At 32.9% G+C, this 22,481-nt stretch overlaps 1 protein-coding gene across 1 annotated transcript; it reads right to left on the bottom strand.

Annotated features, from left to right (window-relative positions):
* Positions 1-1,853: 1,853 nt before the first annotated feature.
* LOC146956255 (myosin-6-like) lies at positions 1,854-22,003 on the bottom strand. The gene is made up of 39 exons (XM_085727972.1): positions 21,635-22,003; positions 18,828-18,956; positions 18,385-18,528; positions 18,137-18,282; positions 17,875-18,034; positions 17,653-17,711; positions 17,387-17,546; positions 16,860-17,009; positions 16,619-16,755; positions 16,374-16,520; positions 16,157-16,258; positions 15,589-15,646; positions 15,117-15,218; positions 12,212-12,249; positions 11,932-12,058; positions 11,614-11,784; positions 11,390-11,521; positions 11,165-11,274; positions 11,019-11,079; positions 10,347-10,524; positions 10,043-10,248; positions 9,764-9,883; positions 8,618-8,716; positions 8,144-8,356; positions 7,898-8,037; positions 7,626-7,740; positions 7,497-7,541; positions 7,319-7,402; positions 7,064-7,234; positions 6,235-6,390; positions 5,973-6,158; positions 5,225-5,350; positions 5,039-5,109; positions 4,839-4,938; positions 4,488-4,544; positions 3,479-3,535; positions 2,948-3,028; positions 2,787-2,869; positions 1,854-2,449 (listed from the first exon to the last, which is right to left on the bottom strand). The coding sequence occupies exons 1-39, from the start codon at positions 21,635-21,637 to the stop codon at positions 2,335-2,337; spliced, it is 4,539 nt and encodes a 1,512-aa protein (XP_085584098.1). The 5' UTR covers positions 21,638-22,003; the 3' UTR covers positions 1,854-2,334.
* Between the last annotated feature and the right edge of the window lie 478 nt (positions 22,004-22,481).

Consider the following 22,481-nt stretch of genomic DNA (forward strand, 5'->3'; position numbering starts at 1 on the left):
ATTAGGTTAAAATTAGGTTAAGTATAGCGAGACGGGTTAACATTTATAAGTAAGAGATTAGGTTAAGTATAGTGAGACGGGTTATCGGTTATTCCTTTCCAAAAAATATAGCATATAACTAGGAACATAATTTTATTTTACTATAGATAAACACTAAATGCAAAAGTGTGGAGGGAAAAATTAGGTTAAGTATAGTGAGACGTGTTAACATTTATAAGTAAGAGATACATAAAAGCTATTTATTTGCATAAGGTTTTTGCTTAAGCTCAAAATAAGTCTTATTCAAACCGGCTCTACTAACTTGTCTCCGAAATGAAAATGTCATGCATTAATTTGTGTATTATTTTATCCATAAATTGACCGCGAAGAAATTGTGAGAGATCAAATTGGATCTTTAGAGCACCCACATCCAATGCCACCCATATGGGTGGTATAAATGGGTCCCAATGAATACATTATATTATTTCACATTTTTCAATTATTTAAATCATTCAACTACATTTTCTAAATATTCATACTATTCTCCAAAACTTTAAAATGGGTTCCACTAATCTTACAATATACTTCAAATTTATAATCAAAACACACATTTATTAATTAAAAAATAATAAAAGTCAACAAAAAGCAAGTAATGGCAGGAAAACCACCGTTGTAATGCAAAGACATTATGGAAATGTAAAGAGACTCTATACCATGCCAATTATCCATACCACTCTAATATGGTGGCATTGGCTAGTGTGATACCACGGTGCTTTTGCACCGATAATTATGCTCTTACTCTAAAAATAATTGTTTTTAGTTCCTCTGGAGAAACTAAATTTTAAAACTTGTAATTTTGAATTGAAAAAAACATATTTATCTAGTAGGAGAATATATTAAGTTTAAATTCAGTTTGATCCCTCAAATATCACAATTGTGCAATTTTGGTTTTTTGGATTTTTTGGATTTTTTTTTCTTTTATAATTTGGTAGTTACCTTCTCATTTTCCTCCAAATTTACGTTGTGGTGACGGAATTAATTGACATGACATTCGACTCACAATGTCCACCTGGTTGTGTGAAGAATTTTAAGATTTTCAAATGTTTGTCTGAGGCAATTTAATGCATCAAATGGAGAAATTTTGCAACTACAAAGATAGTACTCCCTCCGGTCCTATTTATAAGAGAAACTTGGGTCAACAAAAGTTGATGTATCTAGTTAAAAATTCAGTCTAAATACATTAACTTTTGTTGACCTAACTTTCTCTTATAAATAGGACCGGAGGGAGTATTATCTTATCACCTAATGATGATTTGATTACATTAGCAAACACATGAGATATCCAACGATAAACGTTTCTTTAGAACAATGTTCCCTGAAAAACCACACGTGTTTTTCATCTTAAAATTAAAAGAAAAAGCTTCTATCCAACTTCCAAGTTTGATTCTTATTTTCATTTCAAGCACCTTTTTAAAGACAATTTATTGTTGCAAATGAATTGAAATAGTACTATATTAATATTATTCACAGCATGAGAATATTTGTTTCATGCATTCAGCCAAAAATAATGCACTTTCTTACCATTGGAAACTTTTTTTTTTTTTCATTTAATTACATTGCAGCGTATGCTAAGTTAAGAAATTGTTGAACTCACTACAAGTCTAACTTATGCATATTAAACCCAAATTATAAATTATGATCATCTTGATCTTGCTACTTTCTCCATTTCAAGTTTATTTTCTTAAACAAAAAAAAGTTCATTTTTGCGGTGATAAGAACAAAGTCTGACTTCATTAAGTATAAGAATCTGTTTGGCGATGTTGCACTTGGGGGCTCTCAGGACAAGAGAAAAGAAAATAAAAGCAATGCTTGAGTTCAGACTCTAGAATATGAACAATCTATTGATTATGTGTAAATGTTCATTCTTATCACTTTACACAGCAAAACAAAATGTGGAAAGTGAGCTTCGACCACAAACACAATTGTAAGCAGCTCAGCTTCACTTTTTAAAGGGTTTTCTGGCTAGATTAAACCAGAATCACGAAAATGGACATACAAAGGCAAGCTCACTAATCTTAATAATATCCCTATCCCCTCTTTAAAATGAAGATTTTACAATTGAATGTCAAGAAAAGAATGAAAAAATAACTTTACATCAGAGCCACGCAATGCAGGGACACAGGGACATGATAAACAAGATGCAGCAGGATGGTAAAATGAAAACAAAATTATGTAGAAAGAAAAAAGAATGAAAACAGAATTGTATATACAACCGCTATGCAAGGACCAGCAACGGATTTCGTTGCCTTCCTTAATGACTATGATAAATGTATACTACTAAGCTTCCCTTGCCGCCTACTCATTCAAAAATTGGAAGGCGGGATTCTCGAGAAGCTCATCTGCTGGTTTCATCTCAGAAAAATCTCTCTCTTGCAGTGAGGTAGAGAGGTCATCAACTGAGAATGGGATGCTGTAGTAAGAAGTAAAAGTTAGTAAACATGTAAATAATTGGAATAGTATCTTCTTTTATTGAATTTATATCAATTAAATAAAAATCACAAATAATTGAGTTATAAGTCTGATAAATAATTAATGAATTGATTATAGATTCTGAGGATGATCCAAAAATAAATAAATAAATAAATAATAGAAGCAACTTATGCTGCATCTATTTTTCCCGTGTCAAACAACAAAGAAATTATATCAATAAACTTTCCTCTCTCATAGCAATGGCAGGTATATTCTCACTATCATGATTCTAAAGATCAAAATGCATCAATTGGCATTCCATAAACAAGCACTCTCACCTGGAAGTATCGTCCAACAAGAAAGAATCACTCTGAGCATTATTAGAGTCCTCAGCCATAAGTACCTTCATGCTTGAAAGGACCTGAATGATTTCAGCGTGTTAATAGCCTGCTGATATTGGAGCAAAATATAGCGGAAAAAGAAAGGAAAAAAAACTTACATCTGGAGATACGCTTCGAGTGTTGTAGTTAGCATCCCAGTAAAGTGTGCATACTCTGTACAGCTGCTGAACACTCATGATCTGATGCAGAAAATTTGTTGGAATAAGGAAGAGGCACGAGAGAAACACTCTCGAAAAGACATTTATGAAGAGCATGAGTGCAAATAGCAAGAGATTATTAATTTAGTATAATGTAAAAATTGATTTCCTTGTCCAATCCATCGTTAGGACTAAATGCAGAAATAAATTTGAAATTCAGTCTTAACAGTAGCCTCATGCAATCTCCAAGTTTAATGTGATAAACAATATAGGCAAACACCTTAATCGCTACTTAAAGAAAAATACTAAATCATGATGTTTCCTTAGCAACAAATAAAAAGAAATCAAATCAACACAAATTTCAAGAGCCCGTCAACTCATGGAAGACAGTGTTGGGTGTTGTATCAAAGACAGGCAACTAATAATATGAACAAATAAATGAGATGCACGCCCCATACTATCACAGAAAGCTTCAGATGGATAGATACTTACGGGGCATAAATCATTGATGATTTCATCATAGGAAATCCTATACTTCTGATGAATAACCTGTTAAAAATGACAATAATGAAACCAATAAAAATATAATTAAGACATTGAATTTTAATCACATAAAAAATGTTTATTTTGAAAAACAATAAATTTTCATAGTGTCTTATTCAACTAAGAGTTAAGACATTTGTCAGCATTAGTGTTCTTAAGTAAAATCATCACAAAGATAGATGCTATAAGATTAGTTTACCAAGCAAACCTGAACTACTGTAAAGATTAGTTATTTAGAAAAATAAACTGCTAAAACCATTAGCTTCAACATTGGGAGGTTAAAAAAATCACTTATCACAGAGGACGGCCTTATGTTTAGCTTTTCAAATAATATACAGGATGAAGTTTCTTATGAACTAATATCGTCGGACAACTTCAATGGGTTTCAATATTCCTTTCCCCAATCTGATGTAGCAGATGGCATGGATGTAATGGGTTAGGTATTTTCAAATGTGTTATAAGTCTCATAGTGATATAGCCTGAATAGTGGTTATAACTTATAAGTGGTACGCGCTCCCCGCCTCACAAGGCTGATTTATGGAATTGAGTTAGGCCCAACAAAAATTCTAAAAGAAAGCTTAATCACTGTGTTGCCAAAACCTGTGTCACCGCTATCCATGTTGCTAGTAAGTTGGGTACGTAAGATTTGTTAGATCATATTTTAAACTTACAGAAGTTTGTTTAAGCATGATCTTTATCCTAAAACCAATAAAAAATTCATTTTGACGGTTAAAAAGATTTAAGTGAAGCACGACGCAATGCCACGTGGGTATTTAGACAGGATTTATCCTATGATAAACCCAAGGCGAAATTGTCAGATCTTAATTAATTACAGCAAGTGGACAGCAAGTGGACTGGGAGCATAACATGATGCTTGGTAACCACATTGATTATCAAAATTTTGAAACAACATCAGTAAGATAAATGGTGCCATGTTATGAAACAAAGAAACACTTACCAAGAATCCAACTGCCTGTCTTATGTGTTTGAGCTCATCCCAAGATGTCCCAGCATACTGCAAACCCAAGACAATTTGGTTAGACTTTCTGAAGACACACATACACCAAACCCAAAAGCCATACAGAGTAGGCATAGGTAATTACGTAATTTTACTACAGCCAAGTAATATGTGCAATAACTCAAAATCTATCTTTTTTTTTTAAGAAGCTAAATTAGCCCACCTAAACTGGCACCAGAGAGAATCGAACCTGAGACCTCAAGGAGGAGCACACTCCCAGATCCCAAGCCAATACCACCAGGCCAACCCAAGCGGGTTAACTCAAAATCTATCTAAAACAAAAATTAATACCTCCTCCTTTGCTTGGCAGCACCATAGCTCCAATTCTGCTAAACCAGCCTTAACATATTCTCCGTTGCTGAATGTGCAACAATCACGCCGCAGAAGAAGACTGCCAATCATTTATTAAAAACATAATGTTAAACTTTAAGATAAAAGCACCATGGCAACCAAAACAACTACGTCAAAGAATGCATGCAGAAACTACTTACCTATTGAAGAGTTGAACATTAATATATGAAAACGTTTGAGAGAAGATCTTTTGGATAAGGACAGGAGGCACCTGAAACCCATAACAATATATCATGTATAAGCAATTTTTATAAATAGCATAAATGGGCAAAAAAAGTAATTACACAATACTCAAAAAGTAAATAAACCATAATTTATTTTCTTACAAAGTTCTCTTTCATAGTGCAGAGAAGGGTGTTGAGGGATTCAATGATACTCTGCCAGTGACCCATGGGAGAATCTTTACTAAAAGATCGACCAGATCTTAAGACTCCTTTTGATGTTCTTGGGGCCTGTATATCAGCAATATGAAATGCATGAGTAACAGTATTAAACAAAATTATAAGCTAAAAACTTTATTTAAAACACCAAATTTTAGAACAAGTGCCAAAACTTAGAAGACAATTACAAGAAATGAATGTAAACCAGGAATAAGCACACCTACCCACCCAAACACGCATATAGCAGTACCAGCGACCTAACAACTACAAACAAGATAATGCCGCCACTAATTGTTAATACAAATCAGAAACCCTCAAGCATCCTATGGCCTTCGGGATTAGTGAACCATAAAGAAACGAAACCGGATATCGGAAACCAGTCCACTTTGCACTTAACAAATTCCAGGATTTCAACTTTACCGCCACTAGAATTTTATGACCGTCCAGAAAGAAAAAAAGACGAATACCCTTTGATTCAGGGACCGCCAAATATCCCAAACAAACCTATTAAAAACCTATGTGACTAGAGTAGAACACAATGGAGGACCAGAATCTTTTAGAAATTTCCAGAAACAAGAAAGTATTTCCAAAAGGCAGATAGTATATATGCACAAGATAAGAGAACTGTGTAGAATATAATAAGACACGTAACTCATTCCATCCAGATTCAATTAAACAATTGTATTCAAAATACCTGGATACATAATGAAATAAATGATTGCAACTCTTTCTTCAAGTTGTCCCGCAAGATGCCATATATTTTCTCCACATAAGCCGTGAGCTGTTGCTTGAAAAGCAAAGCAGGATACTTAGCATCTACCTTGCGTACAACCTCCAACGGGGCAGGAAGGTTGGCAGAAGAAGGAGATGATCGAAAACCCTGCAATTCAGCCATCAAATCAATATGAAATCTTTGAAGAGTTAATAGATTACAAACACTGCAATAAGATTATTACCATAGTCATTCTTCCAAAGAGGGATGTCGGATTTGGTGGTTTTCTAACTGGGGTTGAATCAGTCGAACCACCAGATTTTAAACTTTGTTGAAGCAGAAACAATAGTGCAGACGTATTTGACAGCCAATAGGCCATAAGATCATTGTCATCTTGATTCTGGAAAGTGAGCGTGGAAGAAAAAGTTATATTGGATAAGGGATCCATTACTTAATTTTACAATAAAAGAAAAAATCATAACTATAGACTTTCACTGAAAATTAGAATAATACTCCCTCCGGTCTACATCAATTATTGAATGAATCTAAAAAGTCAATTGTTTCCTATAAATAGGACCGGAGGGAGTATCATTTAATAACACATATGTGACAATAACTTACATCAGATGTTATAAGTTATAACTCTTTTAAGAAAAACTGCTGGAGGGTAACTATAACAGTTGAACTTGAACCATGAAACTACCAGGGCCAAAAAGCAACATTTACACTTGTATTCATTAACTTTTAACATTTAATTTGAAATGGTGATCATATCGATGCAATAGATAGAACTAAACACAAACATGCAAACACGAACACCTAACCTAATACAGCAATTATAGACTGAAGATGAATACTACATTCCACTAGACTACATATCATTGTTTTAGAATCTACTAAGTTAGGAATTTAAAATAATCAGTGCAATTATGACATCGACGGAAACAATTGATCTCTTAACCATTTAGTTATACAGGTTCTGATACTATTTCAAGGATGAATTTTCATAAAAGCTCAAGTTATTAGGTGAAGGTTCAAAGTATTATACTTTATATCTCTAAATAGAAAAGTACCTCAATTGCCGAACCAATCATCTGGATAAGGCGATCAAATACACTTGTTCTTTCCGCTTCAAATGATTTCCAGTGGAGAAGACATTTGTAAATGGTGAACGCGGCAACAGGCTTTCCATGATGGAATCCAATATTTTTCATAACACAATTGATAAGGGCATCAACATTTTCCTACGTTTGAAATACGAGTTAAAAAGGTGAACATAATTGCATAAAGAACTGACATATTAAATGTCAAATTTATTAAGCACGCACATGTTGACGTTCAATGTAGGATCTCCTTAATTTGCTATCAGATTCTGTACCAAACTTTTTCACAGGTGTGACACTTTGTGTTTCCTGCAAAGTTAACTCATTTTAGATTCCATTTAACAAAAAAGCTGGCGTGTTATAGAAAAAGAATGTAGACAAGAGAAGAAAGTAATGTACTTACAGCAGCTTTCTGATCTTCTACCATATGGTGACCATTTTCCAACTTCTGCAGATAAAAATCAATAGCCCAAAAGGTTCATATTTGCATACAGAGAATGCGAAAATTCATACTTAAGCAAGCACAATTTACCTCATATACATGGGTAGAAAGGTGCTCTGACATTGGTTTCACAGATGAGTTAAGCAGAGACTGTTGCCGAAGAACCTGGTTTTCGGTTTCCATATCTAAGAATTTATCTTCAAGCCTACCAAAATTTATGTAAGTAAAAAAAAGGTCATAATGGTACACATCTTATAGTTTCAATGAATGGATACTGCTTCAAAGACTTAAGGCAAGAAATATTTTAAACGATGTAAATATATGTACGAGATAACAACGAAGCTTTAATCACAAATCAAAACCTTTGCATAGAAGTTTTCAACTGGATTATTTTCGACTCAGCATCCAAAGCTTGCTTCAACCTTTCTTCACTGATTTTATTAGCCTCTTCATACCTTTTCTCTGTTTCGTCAATTTTCATTTCCAGTGAGCTCACCAAGGTCTGCAATGGACTCCAGGTAGTGCAGGATTAATGGTATGAAAATTCAAAGTATAACCAATACTATGTTTCAGCACAGAGGACAATTTAATGCCCATAATCAGCTCACCTTGAGTTTCTCATTTTCACTAGTTAGCTTCTCCATCAAACCATGATCAACAACAGGAACCTCCTGTATGACAGGCACTCTCTCTGCTTCTCTTTTTGAGGCCTCACGCTCCTTTTGAAGCAATGACTTAGTTTCTTTGAACTGAAGTTGCATCTCTTGCAAAGCAGATTGTAATTTTTCATTCTCTTGTCTTTTTGCTTCTTCCATGTCAACCTACATTTGTTTAAAGAGATTTAAGAAGCTTTGCAAGGGAAGACCCTTGACAGTGTGTTTCTGTCTAAAAAAAAATATTGTGTACAAGTCAAGTTTACTCCACCTATTAAAGTTTCCACATAAGTATTGTCTAGAGCTAATCGACCATACTACAATAAATAACTTAAATTGATTGATGTGCTTAACACAGATCAGGCTGCCAGTTTGGTAAAATAAAACAATTACAGTTGGCAGTTCACACTGAAAATAATAGTTATTTACCCTAATGCGTTTTTCAAGCTGCAGCCTCAATGTAAGGTCTTCAACTTGCTTTTCAAGCTTATTTTTGGCAGCTTGGAGAGCTCCGGTTTCTCTTGCAGCCTGATATAAAATAAAAGTTTCAATCACTGAATAACAAATTAAATATGTGGATAGATTGCAATCATAACAAGAGCTTTAAAACAAACGCCATTTCCAACAGACAAAATAGCATGGTCTGTAAAAATCCTAACAAAATGCACAAATAATTAATTCTATTATTATAAGGTTCAACGATCGCAGATAGTTGTAGTCCTAATGTACTTTTTCATGAGCAATGCTATACTCAAGTAAACTAGAAGTGCACAGCTGATACTGCACAGTTATGCAATCCGGTGCAAATATTTCTTACATATGGAGATAGACAAAACATAAGGAAAAAGAAGGTCTAGTAAGGGTGAAGTCTATGGCAGGACAAGGAAAAGTTGAAGAATAGAGCCTTTGATTGAGTTTCAAGGTTTTAAACTAGAAACAAAACAGAAAAATGCATATACAAAATTAGCAGACAAATGACCTGCAGAGCTTTGGTACTGGATCCATGAGATATCTTAACAAAGAAACACATACTTTTCTACGTTATGTATTTCTTAATGGAGGCATGGGTGACATTTATCCTAAAAATGGTGGATCAAAAATTAATGGGATATTATTAATTGTTCCAAAACCAAAAAGCGCATGGGTGAAAATATAAGTGGTTTTTGCTTAAATAATTCAAAAGAAAACATCACATAAACAAGAATAATACAATCATGGCATTTGTTCCTTCCCTTGTCAAAATGCAGCCAAGTGCAACTGAGATTTATGCAAACTAACAATGTATTGTATATGTGGTGAGATTCATGCAATGGTACAATGAGTATGGGGTGAACTTGGAAATGAAGAACCTTAACATGGTTTCCATTAATAAGCAATAAGGTGCGGCTAGTGTTAGGTATCTATCTAAACTTGAACATTTTTCCTTCTAACAATGCCCAAAAGTGAACTCACTTTAATAAACTATTATATTGTGTCCTATCCGTAATTTTTATATTCTTACCAAATTATTTTAAAAGTTTACAACATCTCATTGATGGATTAAAAAATGTTTTCCTGGGAGAAAGAGGTAGTTACCATCTTGAGATTTTTTAGTTCTCGCCGAGCAACTTTTCCTCTCCATGCACATTGGGTGGCAATTGCTGCCTTCTTTAAGTTCATAAAATGATGGTGTGCCAAGTATCTCCGGCAGTGGCTCTGCAATACACAATCACAAAGGAAAACTAAAATAAATAAAAATTATAAAATTAAATCCAAGATTAGCAACAATGGTTGTGTAATGTATGGACATTTGCCAATAACAAAAATACATACGTTAAAATATCCTACAAAGAGGGATTTTAAAATGTTCTCTACCTGAATGATAATAGCTGCACTGGTCTGCTTCCTAAAGCGCAGCTCACAGCGAGCAGCCATCCCTCGCATACCAGTTTGAATAGAAATAGCCGAGCTGTACAATTCTTTATATGCCTTCCTAGCAATATGCATGCGGAAACACCTCTGAATGATCAGACTAGAAGCCTCTTGCCGCAATCCCTCATATACTTGCCGAGCAAGTTGTCCTGTGAACAGCATATAAAAGAACTCATGAGTCTTCTCATGTTTAAGCTTCCCCTAAATAGTACTAGTAGGATAATATTTCGAGAAACTAAGCAGATACCTCTGCATGCAGCTTGTAACTGTATAGCAGATAAGCGAATCGAGACAAAACTTCGGCGGGCCAAATAGGAGCGAACTTTCCTCTGAATAATGCTTGCTGACTTTCCTAATATCTCACTTCTACAAGTATCTAGTTCTGCCATTTGACCAGCTCTAAGAAACACTTTGGTTTTACCAATCTGCCGCAATAAAGAGAAGCATTAAAATAATTCACAAGGTATATATCTGCAGTTACCTGATGGCCAAAAATAGAAATTAGAGTTCATTTACACACTTACAGACACAATAGTTCTCATTCCTAAACCTAAACTATATTGTCGAGATTTGTGGCTCTAATGGTCATGAAACATGGAAGCACAAAGAAAAGAAAATAATAGTTGTAGTCCCAGCAGAAACTCAACCAGATAAAAAATTTGTCATTAGTTCCCAAAAAGTAAAGCATTATTAAAACTTAAAAGAATAAAATTTGGAGAGTTTTGTCAATACTCAAGTTAACGAAAATTCTGAACAAAACATAGCAATGTTCTAATCCAAGTGAACCTTAGCTAATTGATAGGAAAGTGTTACACCCATAACAACAAAAAAAACATATTCTAAACTTCGCTGATAAAAGTCAAACACAACAAGAAATCGCTCAAAGAATAAAGTAGGTGGACCACATGGTAATTGTTACCTGATATCCTTTAAGTCCAACCTTCTCCAAAATCCGCTTGCAAGCAGTAACCTCATCAGAACTGGCAAAATGTAAAATAAATCAAGTTTTTTAGAATGAAAAAAGCTAATACCTTGACGAGGAAGGAAGATTAACAACTTATATACCTACGATCCAAAGCTTCGGGTGCAAGAAGCCCAAATCGATCCACAAATTCATCAAACGTTTTTCTGGTGGGATACCCAGCGCAGCTTATCCTGATTGCCTCCATGACACCCTACAAGAAGACACACTATGTAGTAAGCACAAACTCACATGCTACATGCTACAATTTAAACTTCAACTATCACATTAACTATATGGTCCAAAACCAGGAAAAGTGCAAGACTTACTCCACAGCGCAGTTGCTGCAAAACATTTTTGTGCTCAAAAATTGCTGGCTTGAGAAGATTATTGGGTTTAACACAACGAATGTAGTGTGGCTCAGTAGAACTAAGAATTTCAAGTAGTGCTTGTAATTGTTGCTGCAGGACATATGAACAGGGATATCAAAAGTGCATAAGGATGAAAACCAAATCATATTTCGGTGAAAAAGGAAAGCAAAAAAATCACCAACCTTAAACCGGGAACCTATTGAAGAAAACTTTGATTTATTAGATGATTCCTCGGGTGAGGGGACAAATAAACCCGATACAAAGGGGCATTTGGAAGCATACAGAAGTGCTTGATGTTCGGCAACAACATAATCTTTGTTCTTGTCCAGGAATAAATCAGTTTGATAAGTGACCTAAAATTTCCACATATTACGCATGAGTTTTCCAATGTAGAAATAAATCATATTCAGCATTCTGCTTCGCTATTCAATCAAGTAACTACCCTACATATTATAATTATATATATATATGAAAATATGTAAAAACTACTCCCAACTTACATCGCCAGCATAATGGCCAATTGTGAAGTCACTGCGTGACAATTTGGGCTTGCTGAACCTTTTATGGTTCTTGAACGTCTGATACAACTTTTGCGCGAAAGTTTCATTTGTTGATCTAGGAAACATACTGCAAAATAAGTGCACATAAGCTATTTAAGCATCAGCAGAAATAGTCAAAACTTATGGCAGAATAGAATGAATAAACTAAACCATAGGTACAGAGATATTAATATCCATAATACCAATACCAGTTCAAAGGGACAGTACAGGGTATACATACCAAGCTTCATCGAGAAGAGCAATAATGCCTCCAGGTTTCTGAAAGATGAATATATAAAACAAAAAATTGATAAATAATAAATCATCTAATGTCAAATTGTTGCACAAACACAATTATGTTATCAGCCTTTAAAGAATAATGGCAAAATCATTTAAAATGTCTTGATAGTATTATGTAAATCCAACTATATTCAACGTGCAAATACAATTTTTAGGTTATCACATTTTCCATTACCTTCTTATTGACCTTGTTCAAAACCTAGTCTTTTGTTACACAAAAATGTAAAGCTTCATTGTTCTCAACACGCCATCAATTTATAATAATGTCATTCAAGCTTATCAAAATTACCAGTGTCATGCTTGTGTGACACATAAATAAAGGAAAGGTACATGAAAAAAAGTGCAAGTGAAGTTTAAGTATGGATACATCCTAAAGGTTAAATAAGAAAATAAGACTAAGCATCACTCAGCACCTCAATGGCCGATTACTATTGACTTCCCAGGAACGTGTAAAACTTCGCCCATTTCAAAAGCAATATACTTTTCTGCTGAGGTAAACAATAAGTTTTACAGAACTAACAGAAATTTATCCAAAATAGAAAATAAAACTAAAATTGGAATCGTATATCAGTTTTTGTGTTTATTATTTTATATGATACTAATAGTAACTAATTTAGTCACAGAATGGTTTCTGTTAAAATAACGAAAACAAATATCAATGCATCAAAAGGAGAATTAAATCATCGAGATTTCTAGAAGAAATAGTGCTCTTGCCAATGGATTTTAAAAACATGTTGCTATGTCTAAAATCATCAATGTAACAATTTTCTAAAATAATTAGTGCATGTGCCTGTGCAATCCACGGGGAAAATTATAATTGAAGATCGATATTTATTTTATTATTTTTAAAAATTAAATCTGAGACTTAAACACAAAAATATTCCTAAGATAAGCAACTATATTTAATTACTTTATAAACAAGAATCCAGTACAAAATTGATTCTTCAAAAAATACAATATTGTTTAAGACCCACATCGGATAAAAGATGACCTGAACAAGTGTTTATAAGTGGGGGTAATCCTCACCACACAAGCCGGTTTTGTGAGGTTGTGCTAGGCCCAACCACAAATTCTAAGAAATATGTTGGGTAGAGTATAAAGCAATATCTCAATATATATATATATATATATATATATATATATATATATATATATATATGAGAGTTAAGGAGGTTCATAAAAAGAGGATTAAAACTCTAACTATATATATACGAGAGTTAAGGAGGTTCATAAAAAGAGGATTAAAACTCTAACTAAAACACTGTTGAAGAAATTTGATATTATTAAATAAAATAAGATCATCACATTAATAGTTTTAACTACTTTTCTTTTTGAAAATGATTTGACCAAAGAGGATTAAAACTCTAACTAAACAACTGTTGAAGAAATTTGATATTATTAAATAAAATAAGATCATCACATTAATAATTTTAACTATTAAATAAAATAAGATCATCACATTAATAGTTTTAACTACTTTTCTATATACGAGAGTTAAGGAGGTTCATAAAAAGAGGATTAAAACTCTAACTAAAACACTGTTGAAGAAATTTGATATTATTAAATAAAATAAGATCATCACATTAATAGTTTTAACTACTTTTCTTTTTGAAAATGATTTGACCAAAAGAGGATTAAAACTCTAACTAAACAACTGTTGAAGAAATTTGATATTATTAAATAAAATAAGATCATCACATTAATAATTTTAACTATTAAATAAAATAAGATCATCACATTAATAGTTTTAACTACTTTTCTTTTTGAAAATGATTTGACCAAAAGAGGATTAAAACTCTAACTAAACAACTGTTGAAGAAATTTGATATTATTAAATAAAATAAGATCATCACATTAATAATTTTAACTACTTTTCTTTTTGAAAATGATTTGACCATATAATAAAATAAAAATCACTTCAAATTAGAGAGTTCTTTATGAAGCAATCAAATTACAAAAGTTATAGTCATCAATTTGATATATGATATCCCCTCCAAAAAAAATTGATATACGATATATTAAGATTACATACATTTTGATAACTATTTTTATTCAAAATTAAATTATATAACGGAAGGAATCCTTTAAAGATTAGTAAAGAAAAAAAGTTCCAAGGCCCAAAGATGTTTAAAATACGAAACAACTCCTTTTTACTCCAAAGATCACATTTACAAATAAAGGTCTCCCTTTTGAAACTACTGAGTAAAAAATAAAAAATGTCATCCCTTTAAAACATTTTACCATGCCTTTAATCATGGTCATCAACCATGTCCCCCGTCTCTCACCCATCTAAACATTTGATGTTAAGCATACTTTCTTGAAAGCAACTGCAGTTAGTTTAACGGTAAACCCACACAATTCTTTTATCTCCTATCTCTTTTTATACTAACAAGGAAAAGTGTCACGGTATCTTCAAATATAAATTTTATCCTGAAAAGGGAACTATATAGTAAGTAGAAATTTAAAATTCTGAAACTCCTCAAAAGTTAATGTCATTATGATAGAGCAAATATTTGAAATATTAACTTTTTATATTCACTCTTTTCTCTAATAATTAAATAAATAGGTACGCATGCACATGCCTAGACTTGGTTTTCTGGTAAAAATGATGCTACAAAACCATTCAAGTCACCATCCAGGAAAATATTCTGGAAGCCACACTACCCTTCTATCACAAGCTAGTATGCATGCTAATCCCTTCTACTTTCTCTAATTGAGACCCGACCAAATTTTGCAACCATCGCCCTCCACATTTAGTGCATATAACAGAAATGGGCATCTTACAGAAAAGTTTGTTAAAAGAGACAGCCAATCAACAAAATGGTTATGGTGATAGCAGGAAAAACCTTTTCAATGAGATCCAGAATATCTTGATTGTCAACAAATTCAATGTAACTCCAATCAATCTCCTCTTTCTTGTATTCTTCTTGCTCCATTTTGAAAACATGCTGCAGAATACATATTCAAACATTGCAAGAGCACAAGTCAAACGGGTAGAAATAAATCTCTTTGTTAGAATAGAATAAAATATTTTATAATATCTTCATATTACAACAGAGTATCTTACTGTATCTCCTAAGATTAGTTTCTTACATCCTTATTTCCCGATTTATTTATGATTAGGGATCTTGTATCCCTTGTATTAAGTTACTATCAAGCTATCATCAAGTTATTATTAATCTTCAAAGTCCTTATTTCTCTCGTCTCATTATATAAAACCCATAACTTCAACAATCCTTATGTCTCTGTTTTGAATATACAAACTAGAGATGCCAAAAATTATCAAGAACAAGAATAAAATCCCTCTCACAAACAAACCTGATTAAAATGTTGCTGGAGCTTTTCATTGGTCAAATTAATACAGAATTGCTCAAAACTGCAATGTACACAGAACAACGAGGTATTAAATACGAAATCTACAGCTCTACCATTATTTATTAGATACGTCGTAAACTATCAAATACTAATTGATGACAACGAAATACATTTTTTTTTAAATTAGTTTAATTAACAATATATTGGGTTTTATAAGGGGATAAAAGCGGAGTAATTCAAGTTGGAGCGGTTCGAAATACAGTGGAGTGAAAACATAAAAGAATGACCATCTTCATTGCTTGGTAGTCATGATGGTAATCATTGGAGTTAAGTGCAGTGGATTACAAACTTGATTCTCAATAGAAGCCTTTCTTGGATGTTCGCTTGAAGAAATCATTCCACATTATTGGGAAAAACTCAAGTCCCACATTAAATAGAGATAAGACTTGGAATGATTTTATAAAGAGTGGCACCCCTCACCTTACAAGCTGGTTTTTTAAGGATGAGATAGGCCCAATATAAAACCTAATACACATTAACTATACAACAAAATGTGAAGGAAATAATGCACCTGTTAGTCTTGAAACTCTCAAAACCATAAATATCCAGCACGCCGATTAAGGACTTCGAGTCAGGATCTTGACCAATTGAATTGTTAATTTTATCTACCAGCCTGCAAAAGATGACAAAATTTTACAAAAACGGAACTTGGGACAAATTGACCAAATTATCAGTAAATCAATACATGGTTCAAGCCATATTTTTGTGCATTCTGCTCAAAAACTCACCAATCAAACAACCTCGTGTACACAATCTTAGCTAAAGCGTCTCGGCTCAGTGTAGCAGCTTCTGGATCCAGGCATTTAACAATAGTTTCATCACGAGTAACAATTACACGCTTGCAAAGAGAATCTTCAAGTGCCTTTGCATCACACCTGGATAAAAATTATAAAACAAGATTTCACATGGAGAGGATACGAAATGTAAACCTTAATGAAAGAATAATCAATACAAGCTTTCAATGTTTGTATACATGAAAAGTTCGGCGGCAGTCTGTAGATGAAACCGAGATTTTTCATCCTTGGGCGTAGACGAGTCCATTTCCTTTCCTTTTGAAAATTCAATGTTTCCAAGATGTAAAATTGCAGCAACCACTTGAAATATAGCTTCCTGAATGGTGATTGGGAGGCAGGACAGGAAAAAAACAAAAATTGAAACACAGATCATACTTTAAGAACTGCATAATGAAACTACAAAAGCTCCCTATGAAATACCTGCTCTTCAAAACTTATTCCAACAACATCCATTGCTCTCCTTGTATCACAATATTCTTTAAACTCGTCAACTCCATCCAACTCATAGCAATTTGTTTGATTTAGATAATGAAATGTTCTTGGGTTTCCTAATTTGTATTTCTGAACAACCTGCCAAAAATTAAAAAAATAAAATATCAAGAAAAAAAAAGGAATCTAAAGATGTTATGAACAAATTAATATTAACAGTTACAACAGCAAGAATTATTATAATTAAGCCAAAAGGACACATCTTACAACAAACAATAAATGTTTTAAATTATATATAAAAATGATGAAAGGGAAAGAAACCAACTCTGGTTTTCTACCAAACCACTATACGGGTACATTGCCCGACAGTTCACTCAGATGGTGAGTTACTTATATTTATGATTCAATCTAGGAATCAATTAACGTATACATAAACAAATGCTCTACATTTACATATTGATTGGTTCCGATCTTTCTGTCACCTTAATTTTGATTCAGCGCAAAAGAAATTCAATTACCTCTTGAGGTGCAGCACAAAGCATATAGAAACAGTGATAATTCCTTTCAGGATCCGACAACTGGCAAACACGTGATCTTTCCAGCAGGTAAGTTCTGATAGCAGCTCCAGAAATTCTTCCCTTCTGGTCAAATTGAATCTCCACAAACTTACCAAAACGACTGCAGAAGTCACAAGTGACAATGAAAAAATAGTACAAATAAGATGCAAGCGTAAAATTTGCACTGCATCAATATAAGGGAGGAAAAGTTTACAAAAACCTCCTACCTTGAATTATTGTTTCTAACAGTCTTTGCATTTCCAAAGGCTTCTAGAACAGGATTGGACTGAAAATAATCATAAAAGGGGGGGAAAATGAGGCCAATTCAGAGGATATGACGTAAGGTTTCCACTAATCTAGATGCAGGAAAAGGTTGAGAAACAACATAAATAAATCGTAGTCTAACAGCTTGCCAAAATACCAACTATACAAAGTACTAATTATCTTACCTCCAGGACTTTCTGCTCGACAGTTCTACCTTCAGCAGCATTAGCTCTCCCTCCCATGTAAGCAAGATAGCGCATAAGTAACTTTGTGCTTTCTGTTTTACCAGCCCCACTTTCACCACTAACCAATATTGACTGGCTGATTCCCTCATTGATCATAAGCCTACATCCACAATACAGTCAGACTACCAACAATTGAAGAATTTTTCCACTAGGTGGATGGTCAGACTAGTAAACTGATTAATTTAATCTGCAGAGGATATACCTATATGCTGCGTCAGCAATAGCAAAAGGATGTGGGCTTAGCTCACCAAAGCCTGCTCCTTTATATTGCGCCATCATATGGCTATCATATAAATGAGGAAGCTTTATGAAAGGGTTCACAGCAATCAATATATTCCCTGTGTAAGTCTGGAAGCAAAATTCAGTATAAGCATGTCAAATGAGTATAAAAACATTAAGATACGATACAAGGGAGACAAAATTTGAACGGTTAGCGTCTGGAATACACACATAAATTTCATTGATATCATATCTTGATCTCAGATTATCTAGGACACCAGGTTCATGCAGGTAAGCAAGCTTTGTCATATCATCCACTCCACATGGTGGGGCTTCTGTATCTTTATGATAAACACTGGAAGCTTTAACAGTAACCTACAAATTATAAGATGAAAAAGAGATGAGCAAAGATTCAGAGTTAAAACATCAGACAGTTCCTAGTTATGAATCGACTTCAAAAAATTATATTTAGTACTCCAAATAAACTGCAGGATACTACAAGCACAAAGCTACCCTGTCTTCATTATTCTACTCTTAAATTCCCACAATCATTCATGTTTAAGGTTTTAAATCTCTCATACCATTAACCTGAAGTGGTAGTTTCAAAGAACTTGAAAATAAATTGCTGAAAAAAATGAAGGGATTTTAATAAATAATATACAAAGCATTCTCACCGTTTTTCCTGAAGTACAAAGGACTTTTATGTCTTCCCCATTAACCTCCAAGACCTCGCCATCTATCCAAGCTACATCAGAATCCTCCACCCAAACCTGGGCACCAACAATAGGAGTGGCAGCAGTGGCCTACAATGCAGAGTGTCAGAACTAAAATAAACGATATGATCCATATTCTCCCTGATAAAATGAATGCATAACCAACCAACATCTGCTTGGTGTCTGTAGCAGAAATGACTCTAAATAACCTAAAAGATTGTCTCAGGTTGTACGCAATAAATCCCACAAATTTCATGTGGTTTGAAAGCATCAACAGATGCCTCATAAATCATAAAATAGTCAATTGGAATCAGACGACTCTGAGTTGAGCTAAGTTGACTTAACTAAGGGGTTAAAACTCTTTCAGTGCCTTTTTTTTCTATTCAGAAGTCTTAAACCCAATACTACACTTCAAGAAAAGCAAGCTCTTTGCTACTTAAACCAAAATATGTTGGATAGAAAGAACGTGTTTGAAGACACAGTTGGAGTTCTGGTTCCTATATCGTAACTCAACGCTTCACATTTGCTATAATGGCATCATTTGAAAATTGCAATTATCAATCTCATATTTGTAAAATAATTAATTCAACTTAACTGACACCTATGGGATGAAAGGGTGGTGGAAAAAAGAATCAGAAGACAACGTCTTGTACTTAAGTCAATGCAGGTAAGCATGGAAACAGGGTTTGTTTGGATAAACAACTTATTTGCAGCTTATAGTTCAAGCGCTTATCTTGATAAAAGTTTATGATAAGCTCATATAAGCTATTTCTGTAGCAAAAGATAAATAAATTTAAAATGTTTTTGTGTATGCTATAAGTTATTTTTATAAGCTACATTATAGAACTTACGAAAATAAGGTGAAAAAAGCTTTTGAAAATTGTCATAAGCTGTTTTTATAAGTTCTCTCAAACAGTCTCACAAAACTTATGCAAGTAGATAAGCTCAAATAAGCTAATAAAAACAGGCCGTGTTCCAAACTAACTAGCAATACACAGCATAGTCAAGCTTCGATGAAAACGAGGCAAGCGACGTCAGTTATAAATAAAATAAAGAAGAGACGTGCTTTACTCTATTTTGGTATCCTTTTAAGGACTAACTCAACGGCAAAAATTAACATTTAAGGGCCGACTTGATATACATATAAATGGAGTATGATATACTTATATATATCATTAGGCCGTACTCCATTTAATCATTAAATAACTCTTAATCCTAACCATCTATGTAAGGTCGTACTTCATTTAGAGTTAATCATTACATAGATGGTTAGGATTAAGAGTTATTTAATGATTAAATGACCACTTAAGAAAGACACATGACTTTATGTTTTGATCTTAATTAACAAGACAGGCCTGAAGGATTTATGCTGTGTTATATTATTTTGAACAAGACAGGCCAAAAGGAAAAGATGTGACAAAAGCAACAGATATATGAAAGGACTGATTACTCAATTCTTTCACGAAAAAAACTTACGCCATTTTTTAACTAGATTGTAAGCAAGTTGTAGGTGATACTTTACATGGCAAAATCTTAGATCAGAATACGGTTCTATAATAGATGAATATAGAACCATTTTAGCTAGCTATAACAATTTTCAGATTGTTTTTTATTAGGCGGCACGCTAATAATAGTGCTCATTCCTTAGCATGGGCGTCTATATCATATGCTCCTCGCAGTGATTTTAACTATCTTCCTGATTATATCTCAAATTATATGAATAATAAAATACAGTAACTTGGTTTGAGTCAAAACAAATCACACAGAAAACTCTGATGAAGAGGGGATTACTGCGCAATTAAGTGCCACATTTAGTCACAAGCACAGTAAAAAAAAAAGATAAAATTTTCTCTCCTAAGCCCTAAAAATCCACATATACACATTATGTTACTACTATTAAGGTCAACATCAGCATTTTCAAGGTATCAACCCTGCCCTTTTTTTTTACGATAGACAAAATGGCGATAGCCACTAAAAACTCACACACGCACAAATGGAGGAGGAGCCGGGTTCGAACCTTGGTCCTGGTATCCGGCCTAGCAATTTTATCAGTTGAGCTAGGACTTGTGGACAGCATTGACCGTGTTTTTTAAGCTAATTTTAGCTCAGAAAAATTGCATATTAATAAAATTCAAAAACCAAAAAATAAAATAAAATAGAAAGATCATCACCTGGATCATTAAAAATCTATGTAAATCAATAGGTGATGCAATAACCATAACAAAAATGAAGTTATAATAATCAGCTCAGAAGTCCATAGCCTATAGTTCCTATTTAAAGAAACATCTCTATAACTTTATACATAGATCAATGACATATACCATTAATGATACTCTATTAAGCATTGACCTTTGAACCAATTTTGAACATAAATAAACAGATAAAAAATAAATAAATTGACTGGAAAAAAAACAAATTTTGAACATGTGTGTTTCTACAAACAACTCAAAGACACAACCCACCATAATCGCACTCCTACAATGTCGCACATTGATAAAATAAAAAAAATAAAAAAAAATGAAGCTGAAGCAAACAAATCGGAACATTGACATCAAAATCCATTACTTATACAAATTCTCATTACAAAGATCTTAATTCGGCTTCTCATGCTATATTAATACATAATAAACCAATAAAAAATAAAATCAAAATTAAGAAAATGTAAAAATCGCGAAGAAAGTGGAATTCCATGTCAGAAAATAAGACTTGGATTTGACTGAATCACGAGTACAAAAAAAAATGAATTAAGAAGAATGAAAAGTGATTACCATTAATTAATTATATGATGATGATGATAAATTGATCGGATGAATAAAATAATAATCTGGTTGTTGTTGTTGTTGTGATGATTCTGGATCTAGCTCCAATGGGAACAGCAAAACTCAAAAAATTGAAAGATCTTCGAAATTTGGAATGATGAAATATAATAAAATGTATATGAATCGAGTGAATAAAGAATATTGTTTGAGTATATGAAATTGAATGAAAAGCTTAAACTCTTGGATCAAAACAAGAAAACTTTTGAACAAGAGTTTTGGTGTGGTAACTTTTGGTTGAAGTCTTTTTGTGTTCTTCGAGTTTTCTTCTCTTTTTCTTCCACCACCATTTCCGTCTTCTCTCTTCTCTTCTCTTCTCTTCGAGTTTAAGTTTTATTTTCTACTTCTTATTTACTTTAATTTAATTAATATTATTATTTTTTGACCAAAGTTTAATTCATTTTTTTAATATTATTATATTCATATTTTTTATTACAGTAAAGGTAAATTGGTCATATACAGTATTTTTTTTTTTTTGGAAATTTGTTTAATTAGTCTAATAAAAATAAATTAAAGTGTTTCTTCAAAAAAAAAAATTAAAGTGACGATATGAAATGTGTCTCTTGCAAATGTAAAAATAAAACTTTCAGTTATATAGATGTAAAACTTATCATATATACATATACTAACTGTGTTTGTATAAAATAACTTGAATTGAATATTTCTACTAGATGTATACAAGTTATATTCATAACAAAAGTCTAAAATTATTCAATACATTATCAAAATATTTTATTATGGTTTATAGTACTCCAACCGAACGGGAGATCTTTGGCCTTTGGAGTAAGTGATGATGTGA

The sequence above is a fragment of the Medicago sativa genome, chromosome 1 (assembly GCF_051527215.1).
Source record: "Medicago sativa cultivar Bolivia chromosome 1, Bolivia_mono, whole genome shotgun sequence".
Classification (NCBI taxonomy): Eukaryota; Viridiplantae; Streptophyta; class Magnoliopsida; order Fabales; family Fabaceae; genus Medicago; species Medicago sativa.

What these genes read in the sequence shown, in the direction of transcription:
- LOC146956255 (XM_085727972.1), bottom strand. An exon ending in TTTGTGCTGCACCTCAAGAG is followed by an intron (nt 17,010 to 17,386) that starts GTAATTGAATTT and finishes AATTTTTGGCAG; the next exon opens with GTTGTTCAGAAATACAAATT. An exon ending in TCCAGCAACATTTTAATCAG is followed by an intron (nt 15,219 to 15,588) that starts GTTTGTTTGTGA and finishes TGTATTCTGCAG; the next exon opens with CATGTTTTCAAAATGGAGCA.